Genomic DNA, 15,541 nt, shown 5'->3' on the forward strand with positions numbered 1-15,541 from the left:
TCAAACCTAATGCGATCCGTCAGTCGTCCCTCTTACCTCAAACCTTCCAAAGTACCCACGAAAGGGGTACTGTGCGTTGTTAACCAACCCTCCTTAGACAAATAAGAACCGAAGCGAAAGGCACTACATGCATTCAAGAAGACGATAACCACCCGAAGCATACCTAGTAGATTCCGTAGAAAGACCCTTCATCCTATCCCATGGAACGGGAGCTAGAGTCAAGAGAACCCTACATTGAGCTACTATAATGACCGCAAATCCGAAGTTGTGTCATTCCTCTTGAGCCAAGCTAGTAGCTATCACCCTCGGTTGATAAATAAATCTAAGCCGTAAATGTGAAGGACATTGGCTACGACCATCCATTCACGCTTAATCCCCTGAATTAAGCATCGTGGCGAATATCCTGGAAATCCAAGTGCTGCGATAAAGTAAACCCTAAGAAGAGTGGATGAAAAGATTACAGTTCCGAGTGACGGGAACCTATACTCATTAGATTTGATCTAGACCGAGACGACTCAGAACCTTTGGAAGAGTAGTTGCAGTAGATGCTCGCACTACTCAGGCACTTCGTCCACCCTATTACAAACAAGTGGTGCCCAGGATCCTCCTCCCTCTCACATGGAGGAAGTTATCATCGCCTTGCAGACGATAGATTATATTCTCCGAAGTAAACACTACGATACCGGGAACCCCAGGATAACTTTCGCAGCCAAGAATACTTGATCAAAGTGCGATAGTAGTGGCGTTAAGCCTGATGACCCAGATTCCGAGGAGATTATATACTTGATAACAACCTTAGTGTTAGTCGAGGGGTTATGCAGGAACATGCGCTTTCCACACTATAATAAACCAAAGCCTTAGAGATTAATTGGACTATTAGGTGTTCCACGAATACTATCTCGCCCATAAATAGTAGAAACACCTCCTGAGATAGTCCAACACTCGTCTGGTGAAACCCTATCTCTCCGACTCTCAGGGTTTCCGTATCTCAAGATTCTTTAGTGCAGGTACATTTTCCCCCAGCTTGAGGTAGACACTCTATAGAGGACAGATAACCATAGTCACGCAACCCATCCGATGATCTAGAAAGTCTCTATCAGCCAATTGACAGGAACCGCGAGACCAAAGACCACCCGAGCTTCCTAAGAACCAACCTGAAGGACTACACACCCAGTATGAGTGAGAATGTTAGTAACTTCGGAATGGCGATGACGCCAGTGACGATCCTGCCATAGAAGTACACTACGTTCTATGTACTGAAAAGCTCTACCTTTCTCAGAGCTCAGGACCATCTGAGAATCTTCACGGAGATTTGGTCCAACCCTCATCAGACCACTACTACTTTCGGATACTCCACAAGTTTCACACCCGATCGATCCACTCCTTAGACTCGATATGCGATTATCAGACGTCACTCTTCGTACCCCACTCATCTTGATAGAAAACATTGAGAACTCTAACCTCGTAGATACCCAAGTTGGAACCCACTAGCTACACGAGACAGAATCCGCATCCCGATTGTGAAGGTTCGCTGGAACGCCAAGCGCGGGCCGGAATTCACTTGGGAACGCGAGGATCAGAAAAAACTGAAATATCCTCATCTTTTTACTTAGTTATTTGTAATAATCCAGTAACTTAAACTCAAATTTCGGGACGAAATTCCCTTAACAGGGGGATGCTGTGACAACCCGAAAAACTTCTCGCATGCACTCTTCAATTCTTTCCAATATTAGACTTATTTTTCTATATAGTAGTACCCTTTAGAGTCTAATGAAGCATTCTAAATGTGATATAACCAAGGTAGGAGTGTTAAAAAGGGTTAACTCGAAGTGTAGGAATCAAAACTGGGCTAAACACTCCAACGCATGGAGTGTGCGGCCGCACACATGGAGTGTGCGGCCACACACTTGAGTGTGCGGCCACACACTCTTGTTTGCTGCCTCACACCTTTCCCAACCACACACTCCACGTTTATATGCCACACTTAAATCATTTTTGAACACTTCCTTCATTTCTTCAAGCATAGAACACGAGATCCTCTCAAGTATCATCCATTCTCCTTGAAGATCTTCATAAAAAGGTACCAAGAACACCAAGAACACCATCTGACCGCACACATGGCCGCACACAGGGCCGCACACAAGTGCTGGCAGCACACAGGGCCGCACACCTGGCCGTACACACACATATAGTATGTATTTTGGTCATACACCCTCTTGTATAGCCTTATAAACTCTCATACAATCATATATGATTATAACACTTCATTATAAGTGTTTAATAGTCCCTATGATGGTCCCAAAATCATCAATTAGTTGTTCATAACACTAATTATATCCATACATGTGCCAATATATGCTAAATAGGCTTCGCGTGTGTACTCAAGTCACCACTTGACTCCTAGCATCAAATCCAACTTTGTCATCAGAACCACTCACTACAGGTGAGTTCATACCCTTGAATGAACCTTTTAATGTTTTTATATGTTTTATAAGGGGGGATACAAGTTAAGCATTCCATTTATCATGTCAATCATATGTGATTGATAACCCGCATGCACAAGATTTTACCACACTATGCACTGTTTTACCGAGTAGGACACTATAATGGTTTTGAAAAAAGTTTTCAATTATTTCATAACTCTCACTTATACTGCTTTGTCAAAGTACATTTTAAAATGGTTTATGGAAAGTTTTCAAAGAATTTCTAATGGCTTTCAAACTCGTTTTACCAAAGGATACCAAATGAAATTTTCCTAAGTATAAAGGTTTTCCAAGGTTTTCGTCAAATTCTCTTTTACAACGTATACTTGTACTTGCTTATTCCTGCTGCTCCGCTTTACCTATTTAAAACTCCTACTTGATAACGTTTTCACTTCTTGATACGCTTATACCTATTATTGCCTCTATTTCGCTTATACTAGTAGTCACTTATACTTGATAGGCGTCCTACTTCATCAGTTGTCGATTTCACTTAGTGATACACTTATACTTCACTGTTCGATTATTCCACACTATTCACTCACACTGTATGATTCCGTATTTCCACACTATTCGCTCAAACTGTACGTTATACATCACGATTCGGTTATTCCACCCTCAATAGTAGTTAGATGTATGCCTGTACTTGTATAGGTTCATATAAATAATGATTGAAGGACTTAGGAAGGTTTGTTCGCCCTATTTCCTTTTCTTCATTGAGATGTGGTCTGGTGGGATCGGATGGCCGTCTGAAGGTTTTTAGATTCATTAGTTGTATGTTATGTATACGAGCATAGACATATTGGTTTACTCTAGTCAGTTCAGTTAAAAGTCTCTACCTCTAGTTCAACGCTTACATTAGAAACACACTACCCACTATTTGGAAGTTTCTACCCACTATTTGGGATGCATCTTCAGGACATGGCCTTCTCCGTCGTCTAGTTGGTAACCAGAGTCTCCTGCAGGGAGAGCGGACATTGTGTGTATAGATCTATATGGGATTGACACCCCTGCACCCTGACTGCTAGCTACAGTCCACGGCCCACCAAGCCAAGGGGTGACAAATGTCATAATTTATAGACACTTGTAGGGTGTCAGGTACTCTAGTGTCGGTTAGTATGGTTACGAGTATCCCAGGTTACCTTATAATTCATGCCCTTAAGGTGACGGTATTTCATCGGCAATTTACACTGTATGATGGTAAATCATTTTTAGAGTCACACTGTTTTGACCTTGCAAGATGTATCTTTCATTTGATACCGTCTACGGTCTGTATTCTTTGTTTTGACCTTGCAAGATGTATCCTTCATTTGATACTATCAGCGGTCTCTATTCATTGTTTTGGACCTTACCAACTGTACCTTCCAATTGGTACCTTCTTGGGTCTGTGTCTCCATTTGTTAGACGGAACCAGGGGTGTCGTTCGTTCGATACTCTCCTAGAATCCATGATCCATTTGCCTTAGTCAGCAGTCCTCACTGCTGAGGCATATGTTATTTCCCTGTTTTCTCGTGCTTCCTTTAATAATCAAATTGAGTATTTTGATAATGATAGCGGTTAAGGGAAAACTACTTTTTACCACATAACTCCGTCCGGTCTTGGTAGAAGGCTACTTTTGTTAAAGAAAATATAGGATTTTCTGGAGAGAACTCTAATACACTGTAAAGTCTTAAACTACTACATTATAAAGTTATTTGAACAAAATGTCACTAAATACTTATGAACTCACCAGCATTTGTAAAAATGTTGATACTCGCTTTTCAAATAACTTGTATTCTCAGGTCAGTATTAGACAGGTACATCCCCAGAGCTGTTGATGAAGATAGCTTAGTACCATACTGTTCTTATTACATTCACTTGTATTACTTTGATATATTGTTATGTGAACCATGTAAAACTATTACTATTAATGCAATGTTTTGTTGTACTTTGATTGCTATAATGCATGTGTTGAGATACTTGACATGACGTCATCCACCCAGAACGTTTCTGCCGTTCCGGTTTTGGGGTGTGACAACAGCTGACTTGGGAGCCGGAGTGCGAGATGCGTGAGCAGTATCTTGAGTTTCTTAAAGAATGAGACTTCGGGGGTGAAGTCTGATTCTAGTGGGGGAGAATTGTAACATCCGGAATCTCAGGTATATTATTTTAATATTTGTTTTTGGATTATGTGAAGGAACTCGGCGACTTGATCCGTAGACCCGCCAAGTAGGGTCGTGGTTGATCATCCGGGTTCGCATTGTACTCGGCGAGTCTATGAGTGGACTCGGCGAGTCCACACTGTTTAATGAAACCCTAATCCTCTGGGGTTGGAGCCTATTTAAGGGCACTCTTAGCCTTCCATTGCAGCTACCAGTCCCTTGAGAGCACCCTTAGTGAGCTATATTGTGTGGGAGGAAGGAGATGCCCTAGTTGATCTTTTTATCCTTGGTTTGGCGAAAAGAAGGTGATCAAGATCAAGAGGAGACTGAAGGAGGTGTGATTCAAGTGGTTTCAGAGTCCAGAGACTTCAACTTGAGGTATTCATTCGGACCTTCTACAGTTTTGGTATTGAACTTAGAGATTAGGGTTTTCTAACCTCTTTGGAGGATGTTTATGTGGAGCAATCAGTCCCTTATCGAGTCTATGCTTTGGATTTGGACTCAAAGAGGTCCAAAGACTTCAATCTATTAAGCTTTATGAGTCCTTGGGGGGTGATTGGACTTAGGTTGCCATTTTTGGGACTAAATCACCATTTGATGCCATTATGTAGGTATATATATATATATATATATATATATATATATATATATATATATATATATATATATATATAAGCATCATGTTTCGAGCTTTACGTGATTATATTACTTGGGAAGGTCAGATCTATGGATTTGAGGAATAGATCTGACCTCAGGAAGTCAATAGAACTTGTGCATGACATGTACTCCCCGGCTTGGTCTTGGGATTCGACGAGTTGAGTCAGGGTATCCCCATGATTCTTGCCAGGGGACTCGTCGAGTAAAGGGAGGGACTCGCGTGTTAAATGGGACTAAGGAGTTAAGTGGACACAGGTGGACTCACTGAGTTTCCCAAGTGCACTCGCCGAGTCGGGTCAAAGTTTGACCATTGACTTTGGTTGACTTTTAGCATTTGGTTAGCAGTGATGCCTTTTGAGCCAGAAGAAGGGTAAAATGGTCTTTTACCCTTCTGAGGATGTTAAGAAAGGTTGGAGTATAGTTATATTTATGGGAGTATTTGTTTTATGTGTTTACGCGGAGGCTAGATCGTATTTCTACCGAGTCAGTGATTTACCGAAATATCAGAGGTGAGTGTTCTCACTATACTGTACCTGGAAGGGTACCTATGTGTGACTGGAAGGTCGGATATGCTATATGATATATGCATTGTATGTGATTAGTTAACCATTTTGTATGTGCTATGTATGATATGCTTGATATGGGCCGGAAGGCATTATGTTATGGGCCGGAAAGCATTATGATGTGGACCAGAAGGTCAGGGAGTTATGGACTAGAAGGTCGACACGGGTAGGACCGGAAGGTCTACCGGGTTGGAACGGAAGTCCCCTGAGACACATGGACCGGAAGGTCATGGTCTGGAAGGGTGTACGTGTGTAAGTGGTATTTTGGGGAACTCACTAAGCATTTATGCTTACAGTTGTTGTGTTATGTGTTTCAGGTACTAGCGAGGACCGTGGGAAGACGCCAGCACGATCTTTACACACTGACGGAAGATTTATTTTATGATCTTTTGATGTATTTTTATTATGATGACATTTTCTAAACCTGAGATTTGAGAATATCATATGATGGTTTATATTGTTTGAAAAATGAAAAATTGTTTTGAAAATTCACGTTGTTGCAACAAACTATGAAAATAATTAATATTTCTCGCCATATCGGCTGAGTAACATCAATTATTCAAATACGAATTTAAACCATTTATAAGAAATATATAATAAAATCCAATCTTTGTAACAAGAAATATTTTCCTATTTCCCATGATTAAGTTTATCTTCCCGTGCTCCACATCCCTACTTCTTTTTAGTCCCTGCAAATCAGAACAAATGCGAAATATACAACCTATATCAAGGACCCAAGAATTAGCATGTGACGAGTTATTAAATTGAATAGTGTAAATACATGTAAAGGAGGGTTTGATCTTTCCATCCTTTATGTCTTGTTAGTACTTGGTGCAGCTCCGCTTCCAGTGCCCTTTTTCATGACAATGGAAGCAGTCAACATCCTTTGGATTGGAAGAGGGATTAATAGTACCAACTTTGGTCCCACTGGAAGATGATCCATCTAGGGACTTTCCCTTGCGGCTCTTGGAGGGAGCCTTCCTCTTCTTTCCTTTTTCATGTCCTATTTCCAGAACAGGGGTAGAAGTAGTAGTAGGAGTAGGCACAACCGCCTTGCCTTTAAGGTTTCTTTCTGCAGTCCTTAAAAGCCCTTGAAGATTACTAAGAGTGAACTCCTCCTTGTTCATATGATAATTCATACGAAACTGATCATAATAAGAAGGTAAATAGTGTAAAATTATATCTATGGCCAACTCTTCATCAAAATTGACATTCAATTTTAGCAAGCGGTCCACATATCTCTGCATCTTCTGCAAGTAGGCCGTGATGGGTTCACCATCCTTTGTTTTTCTTGTGATCATAGATGCAATGATCTGATACCTCTCCTTCCGAGCACTTTTATGGTATCTTTCCATCAAATCATGATACATTTCATAGGGATAGTAGTCCTCATAGGACTTCTGCAGCTCAGCAGTGATGGTTGCAATCATAAGACACAACACCTTTGTCGCATCCCTCTCATGAGTAGTGTGTTCAATGATTTGTTCAGGAGTAGCAGTGGTGACATCAATCTCCTTTAACTCTTTATCAAGGACATATTCTTTATCCTCTTAACTAATGGCCATTTTTATGTTTCGAATCCAATCATTGAAATTCGAGCCATGAAAAATTACCCTTGCATATAGGTTCATTAGGGAGTAAGAGCCTAAATGAATTGGTGTGGAAGCATTTCATGGGGTAGACATCTGAAAACGAAGAAGAATAAACTTTAGATTAGATGAGAATCCATAATATTACACCTAATATGAAATATTAAGGCTAGGATCCAACACAATATTTTACAATTATGAAGAGGGATACATAATCCAATTGCAGAATATTTGAAGGTAGGTAATGACGACTTACCAATTTCCACCATGAAAAATGAAACAGATTATTAGGTTTTAATTGGTTTGATATGCCTAGATCTTTAAGATTCATTGAACTTTTCAAAGGCATGTTTACATCTCGATTGTGCCCTTCAAGTTTGTAACTAGGATGCTGAGGATCACAAACAAGGTGTGAATAACCATGCAAACTAACATGGTACACCCAATGTTACAAATCACCTCATGAATATGCCGGTTAACCATGCGCGCTCCATTGATCTATGATTAACATCAAGCTACCCTTTCCATACATTTTCCGTCCCCGATTAGTGTGCCGATTAACCACACACGCTTCACTAACGACTTAACAAGGTGCAAAGTGTAATTTCATGGATTAGCACCATTTTCACATATTTCCTAAAGTAACTAAGATTGGGAATTAAATAAAAGTTTAGTTACTTTATATTTATCACTATACTTTCAATGAGGGACAATTAGTATCCTATCCTACCTGTTCGTCTAACGATCCTCCAACAGTCAAGGAAGTGGTGGGTGAGAGTGGACACACATTAAACCGCTATTTCATAGGCAGTAACCTTATACCCCCCTCCCTTATAGACCGACTTTGTGAATGAGGCCTACTAATGGTAAGAGAGACTTTTTCTTATACATACATATATATATATATATATATATATATATGTATATATATATACATATATATATACATACATATATATATATATATATATATATATATATATATATATATATATATTACTAAACTATAATATTATAAAGAATAACGGTTGAATTTTAACTTTTAAAACTCTAGGGTTTTCAACTAAAGTTCATTTTTAGAGTAAAGTATGTGTACTTTCAACGAAAACAGTTTTCCAGGTATCATCATTATGTATGCGTAAGAAGGTGTTTGAGGAGAACCTTCAGAGTAGATTATAAACACAAGGGTATGTATTGCTGCAGTTGGGAATCGATTATGCAGGTATAGTTATTTTTGGATTGGGTTTGTTTGACCCATCATATATCGGTGGATTTTTATGATTATCTTAGACTTCTACAGCTAGATATGGGTTTTCTAGCATTAGGTAATAGAAGATGAGATGTCGGAGTGATGATTCATTAATAAGTCTTGATGTGAGGCTTTGGGTTTGTGTAAGGTTCAGTTTGGGACGTCGTGTCAACCTGAATGAGTCGAACCGAACAGGGTTCAATTAAAAATATTACTTGATAATTATGAAATTTTCCTTTGGTTTGGGAGTCTCAATGAGTAATTGGTTATTGTCAGAGGTTTGATCATATTTTTCATTATTTGGAACCTTGTTTCGGTGGTTTAAGAGAGTGATTTCGTTAGTGGTTTGATGTTATGCAGTCATTTTGACCCAAGGATTAAACCAAATGACGCTCCAGCTAAGTGTTGCAAGAAAGTTTAAGCATTCGACTGGATGTAGTGAGGAATCCGATTAGGAGGTACTTCTTGTCACATTTTGAGTGATTAAATCATGTTAGAAGAGCTATTGGTGGCTAAGCGCCCAACAGGTTTTGAGACAAGTGTTTGGAAGTATGTTGGTTGGTTTAAAAAGTCAATGATTATTTATCAAAATTTCCATGTTGAGTTTCTGCACTTGTGGACTCTTGTTCGTTTATGAGAGTTGTTTATTATGAGCTTAGTTACCAGTGTTAGGGTATTGGTCCTCAAAAGTCTCGAATCGTTATGTTCACAGTCGTACCCAGTTGTGATGTGATCTATCAGGTGGTTGTTCGTTTGAGACTGAATGGGAGTTTTCAATATGACGTGAGATTATGATTCGTTCATTGATATGATCATGGGAAGAAAGGGTTAGTGATGAATTGTCAGGAAGTCAAGTTTGCGTTAGAATATCCTTTTAGGCATGGTTTTCCATATTTGGGATTTGTTGAGTTATGGTAGAAAGGTTCAAGTAGTCACTTTAGCGTTCTATGACTGTGTTCCTATTCAAAGGCACTGGGGGATGGGTATATCAAGAAGGTGATCGTCAGTCTTAAAGTAAGTCTTCTGAGGTTTCAGACCGATGGATTTTCAGCCTTCTAATGTTTTGGTTGGTTGGTGGTTTTATTGTAGAAATTCCCAATTTTGGGTGGTTTCACAAGGAGTTTGAGTGAACTGTCGGTGATGAGAAAAATACTGTTTGCAAGATGTGTAAGTTCAAATTGTTATGTTTTAAATGACGACATTATCTAGGTTTTGAGTGGCCTCGGGAGCCTTATTTGTTTGATACGTCGAACTATGGTTGATTAGAAAAGTAATAAAGGATAGTGCAAGGATTGTGTTTTGTAATTTAGCAAAGGTGGATTTCGAGGACGAAATCCAGGTCAAATGAGGGAGAACTATAACACCTAGGTTCCAATTATGGTGTTAAATTACAAGGAAAGGTAGAAGCAATGAAGGAAGCAGGAGACACAAATGAATTAATCACAAAAATTATATAACACAAAGACAACATTATACTTGGCATGAAACAACATGGTGATTTTTTTTACTTGACACAACCACAACACAAATATGAATTCAAATTTCCACTTCGTCCTAGTTTCGTTTTGAATCGTGTGTTTTTGTAGTATCGTGTCTTAGGATGACATCCCTACTTTTGATCTTATCTATTTCATTTTAGTTATCATTTTCCATACTTTTGCGAATTGGACTTTTATTCACTTTTAAATCATTTAATAAATATATAATAATAGAAATAATTTATAGGGAAATACTTATTTAATTATGTATATAAGATTGAAAAGTTAAAATGTTATGATATTAATCCAACGTTTTGTATTTACAGGCTAACGAACAAAATTACATTATTATATCCTATCATGAGTGTATGATTTTATCAAGAGTTGATCTCCAATGGAGTAGTATTTACATTAATTAAATGACTCTCTAGAATCTCCAAGTCCCATTCAAGTTCAACAGGAGCGGATGTGGTTGCCTTGTAACTATATGGAAAATGAGAATCTTCAGCAGCATCGCCTTGAGGCACCACCATTGATTGATTTAAATACCTTTGCAGACTTTCCAAGCTCCATTCACTTTCTACTGGGGCGGATATCGTTGCCTCATAACCATTAGGAAAATGAAAATCTTCAGCAGCATCGCCTTGAGGCACCACCTTTGATTGATTTAAATACCTTTGCAGACTTTCCAAGCTCCATTCACCTTGTACTGGGGCAGATATCATTGCCTCATAACCATCAGGAAAATGAAAATCTTCAGCAGCATCACCTTGAGGCACCAACTTGGGTTGATTTAAAAACCTTTCCAGGCTTTCCAAGCTCCATCCACCTTCATCATGGGCACTTATCGTCGCCTCGTAACCATCATCAGGAAAATGAAAACTGTCAACAGCATCACCTTGATCCCAAGCATTTTGCATGTCGAGTAGGGTTGGCGCATCTTCATTAGAAATTTGAACCAAGACTGGTACTTGGCCGCTTCTGTAATCAATTAGTGGTTCCATAGAAGAAGAATTCGAAACACCATTTGAAAACACAAAACCCTTGGATGTCGTACTCAATGAAACCGTATTCGTCTGATCATAACATGTCTCTTTGTTTTGCACTGGTTGTATGGAATTCAAACCATGGTCAGTAGTATTCCTTGTGTAGGCACCATTGTCATCTTGTGGCTGTGTGGAGGAGGCAGGTGGTGCAATAGAAACAGAACCTGAAGCAGTACTATATGAACTTTGACAACCGTTGCTTGCATTAGAAGTAAACTGATTCTGATAGCATGGTGGTGGTGCTTGTATTAGACAACTCCGACCTTGAACAGTACTAGTCATCGGTTGCTGTTGCATTGGAATAGGATAGGGGATGGAGTTCATTCTGATGTCACCATTGTTAACCCATGTCTGACCAGTCGACCCCATCGGAGGAGGTGTTAGCTGTCCTCTCATATCAAATTCGTGGACATTTGCCACCATCCGAACACGGCAGGTATCTGAATAACGATTAGTTTCTTGAACGTCAACTTGTTCGGGGTGGTGATCATTTGAAAAATTGATTTCATTGTTTTTTGATACTCGTCGTCTCTTGGGCAAAGATGTGTTGGGTTCTTCCATCGCCTCCTTTGGATCTTCTTGATCCGCCCCTCGCCGTCTTTTACGACTTTGCAGCTTCTTGTAAATCTTGCACAACACCCATTCGTTTAACTACAAGAAGACCAAATATTACTTGAGCATACAATAATATGGAGGATTATAGCAATCTTACTTATAATTTATATAATAATAAACAACAGAATTTCTTACAATTAATTATTTCTACATACCTTGTCTCCGTTTTCAAAAGGAAGATTGGGTCCATTGATTGTATATTCATGCATTAGCCACATAGTTTTGATGTCATTCTCAAAATACGCAAGAGATCCCTTGTGGCCAACCATTTGTCTAGACGTGGCATCATACACCGGCTTATGTTTTTGAGTAGTCTTCCAGGTCCCAAGTTTTCCAAGTACTGCTCTATCAGGTCGATTTCCTTTTGGGTACTTTCGATCCCGAGAAGTCAGAAAATACCACTTGTTCTCATGAGACCGATAATGTTCTGCAAGAAGCCAATTAAAACACAAGAGTTCAATTAACATCAAAACAAACAATTAAGAAAGAAACCACATGCATGCATCCAAGATAGATAAATGTATCTTTACATACTAAACAATAGTGTTAATTATTTAGAATCAGAGCTAACTCAAGAAAAAAACCATCATTCAAGATGAATCATGCATGTATCTTCAATTAATTAGTTGATTACTAACCTGCGAGTTCTTCCGGCCTGTGGTTGTAAATGTTGACCTCGTGTAATCGGCACTTGGGGGGCTCTCTTGATTCAATCTTGGCGTTCAGGTAGTCTACGATGAGCTCTGAATCCGTGGGACAGAATCGATATCCGGAGGGAAGCTGATCAGCAAAATCCAGGGCAACTTGCTTACCTCCGTTACATGAATATGGGATGATTTCTTGCTCGACGTCCATTGATTGTTAAGAGTTGAGATCAATAGAATTAAGCACAAGTACGGGTGTGAAAGTCAGAATAAAGTCAATGATGAGTATGAGTAATGGGCAAAATTATTTAGATATATATAGTGGTGTGAAGAGGAATAAAAGGAAAGGTTTATCCTTAGGTGATTGACGCGAAAGGTTCGGTAACTGTATGCAATCTTTCTGTTATAGTAATCTAATTGGATTTTTTTGTTTACTCAGTTAAAGGATAATAAAAAGTTTACCCTATCTTTGTTGTAGGAAAAACTTGCTTATTTTTGTGGATAGATAGTGAAAAACGTATTTAATTAATGTAATATGTCTTCTTTTTTACAATTCAATCTAATAGGATTATAAAAGTTATCTTTTTTTTTTTTTTTAAATACCATAAAATGATTAAAAATATGTGTATTCATTAACTATTTTTCACTTTTGTTTCATCATTTTATTATTTTCTTGGGAACAATAACATTTTTTTATATATTATATTGAAAAGTTGAACTATTTTGATAAGATAGCTTAACAAACAAAATAACATGCATGATTTCATCAACAATTTGGATACGTGGATATAGTATTTACATTATCTAAATGATTGTCCAGAATCCCCAAGCTTGATTCAAATTCAAAAGGGGCAAATATGGTTAAAGATTTTTTAGTAATGTACTTTGTGAAATGAGGTTGTTTTTAGGCCTTCATTTGCACCTGAATAATTTTTTTTTGGTAATATTTATTAATGTAAATTACAAGATTCGTCCATGGCTTAAGTGCAAAATTGCTCGTTTAAGCAATATTTTCAAAAAATTAACTCGAATCATCTATATAATGTTTTTTTTTCACTTGGAAGATCCCTGATTGACATAAAATGACTATCCCTATAATGTTTTTTTTTCCACCATTGCACCATCATCCTCAACCCTTTGTTATCACCTGCTCTCTCTCTCTCTCTCTCTCTCTCTCTCTCTCTCTCTCTCTCTCTCTCTCTCTCTCTCTCTCTCTCTCTCTCTCTCTCTCTCTCTCTCTATCTATCTCTCTCTCTCTCTCTCTCTCTCTCTCTCTCTATATATATATATATATATATATATATATATATATATATGTATGTATAAACATATTTTATATATACACATCTTTTTTTTTATTCTCTCAATCTCTTTCTCACTTCCTTTCACTTTTTTTGTACATTTGTTGAAGCACAGAAAACTAGATTATTGGATTCATCACCGATAATGCTGGGACAATCACTAGAAACCTATAGAATAATGCCTCATTCGTGTTTTACATCATGTCCAGAAATCCAAGCCCCAACCTCATTGGCACTAAAGTACCTCATCGTGTTAATCAAGTTAATCTTAGTGGGTAATTCGAGTTATGAGTTTAAACAAATTCAATTTACTTCAAATGACCACATATATATATATATATATATATATATATATATATATATATATATATATATATATATATATATATATATATATATATATATATCTTCACTGATGGTGGTCTTGTGGTTCTGGCTTCTAGAATTTCAACCATACAACCGTGTTTGGTTATTGGTTTACAGAGAATTACATATTGTTGAGATATTTTGGGTTTTTTTGGAAGGATTTTTGGGGTTTTCAGTACCTGAAAATATAAGGAGGTAGATGATCACACATTCGCCTTCCCGTGATCATCAGAAGTACCTGAAACAATAATCGATCAATACAAGCTCGAAGGCTTAGTGAGTTACCCCTAAAATACCAACAACATACAATCATAATCATATCATATAATCAAACACAATGTGCATAATGAGTCATCAGCCTGACTGGACCGCCTCGCAAGGCCATCAGTCTATCTGGATCGCTCTTTGAGCCATCGGCATATCTGGACCGCCTCTCAGGGCCTTCAGCCTATCCGGACCACTCGTCGGGCCTTCATCCTATCCGGACCGCTCGCCGGGCCTTCGGCTTGACTAGTGTGCCCTCACGGGTCTACAGTCTATCCGGTCCGCCCTGAGTATCTTGGCCTACAGCATAAAGCAGGACCTGCCTCAACCCAATCCCCCAAACCATCAAACATGAGCACATAAATATGATACACTAGCTAGCATGTACAAATAATCATACAGATCTAACATATCACTAATATGGCAACCATCCTATAACCAGGATACAGGTCTAACCGATCACTAACATAGCAACCATCCTATAACTAGGATACCGATCTAACAGATCATTAACATAGCAACCATCCTATAAAGCAGGATACCGACCTACCACGTCACTAAGCATATCACCATCCTAACTACCAGGATGTAAATCAATAAGCATATCATGCAATAAACCTGGATATAAATTTGATAAGGACCGACATTGGTGCCTTAGACCCTATTGATATAGTGATGTGAACTCACCTCACAAGTAGCTCAGGATGATAAGGTCAAACTCCTCCAAATACATCTCCCACTCAAACACCTACAGTCACCAATGACCCACTTCCATAAATTCCTAAATTACCAAAATACCCCCAAAAGTCAAACTAGTCAACCCTTTGTCAAAGTCAAAGTCAACAGTCCATGTTGACCCAACTCGTCGAGTACAACTTAGTGACTCGTTGAGTTCCTTCAGAACTCATAGAAACCCCAAAACCCTGGTTAACTCGCCGAATTTCTAGATAACTTGTCGAGCACATGCGTGTCCAAATGTCGTGAAAACCCTAACTGACTCGTCGAGTTTTCTTACTGACTCGCCGAGTTCATGCAGAACTAATACAAGCAATCTTCAAACTACTCGTTGAGTTGACCATGCAACTCGTCAAGTCCCTTCATTCCATTACTTATTCAGACGATTTAAGCCACCCCAAAGATCCATATTA

At 38.5% G+C, this 15,541-nt stretch overlaps 1 protein-coding gene across 1 annotated transcript; it reads right to left on the reverse strand.

Annotated features, from left to right (window-relative positions):
* Positions 1 to 10,534: 10,534 nt before the first annotated feature.
* Positions 10,535 to 12,343, reverse strand: LOC145007250 (uncharacterized). The gene is made up of 2 exons (XM_078966220.1): positions 11,974 to 12,343; positions 10,535 to 11,854 (listed from the first exon to the last, which is right to left on the reverse strand). The coding sequence occupies exons 1-2, from the start codon at positions 12,283 to 12,285 to the stop codon at positions 10,535 to 10,537; spliced, it is 1,632 nt and encodes a 543-aa protein (XP_078822346.1). The 5' UTR covers positions 12,286 to 12,343.
* Positions 12,344 to 15,541: the final 3,198 nt, after the last annotated feature.

This window comes from Lactuca saligna, chromosome 7, assembly GCF_052625555.1.
Source record: "Lactuca saligna cultivar CGN05327 chromosome 7, ASM5262555v1, whole genome shotgun sequence".
NCBI lineage: Eukaryota > Viridiplantae > Streptophyta > Magnoliopsida > Asterales > Asteraceae > Lactuca > Lactuca saligna.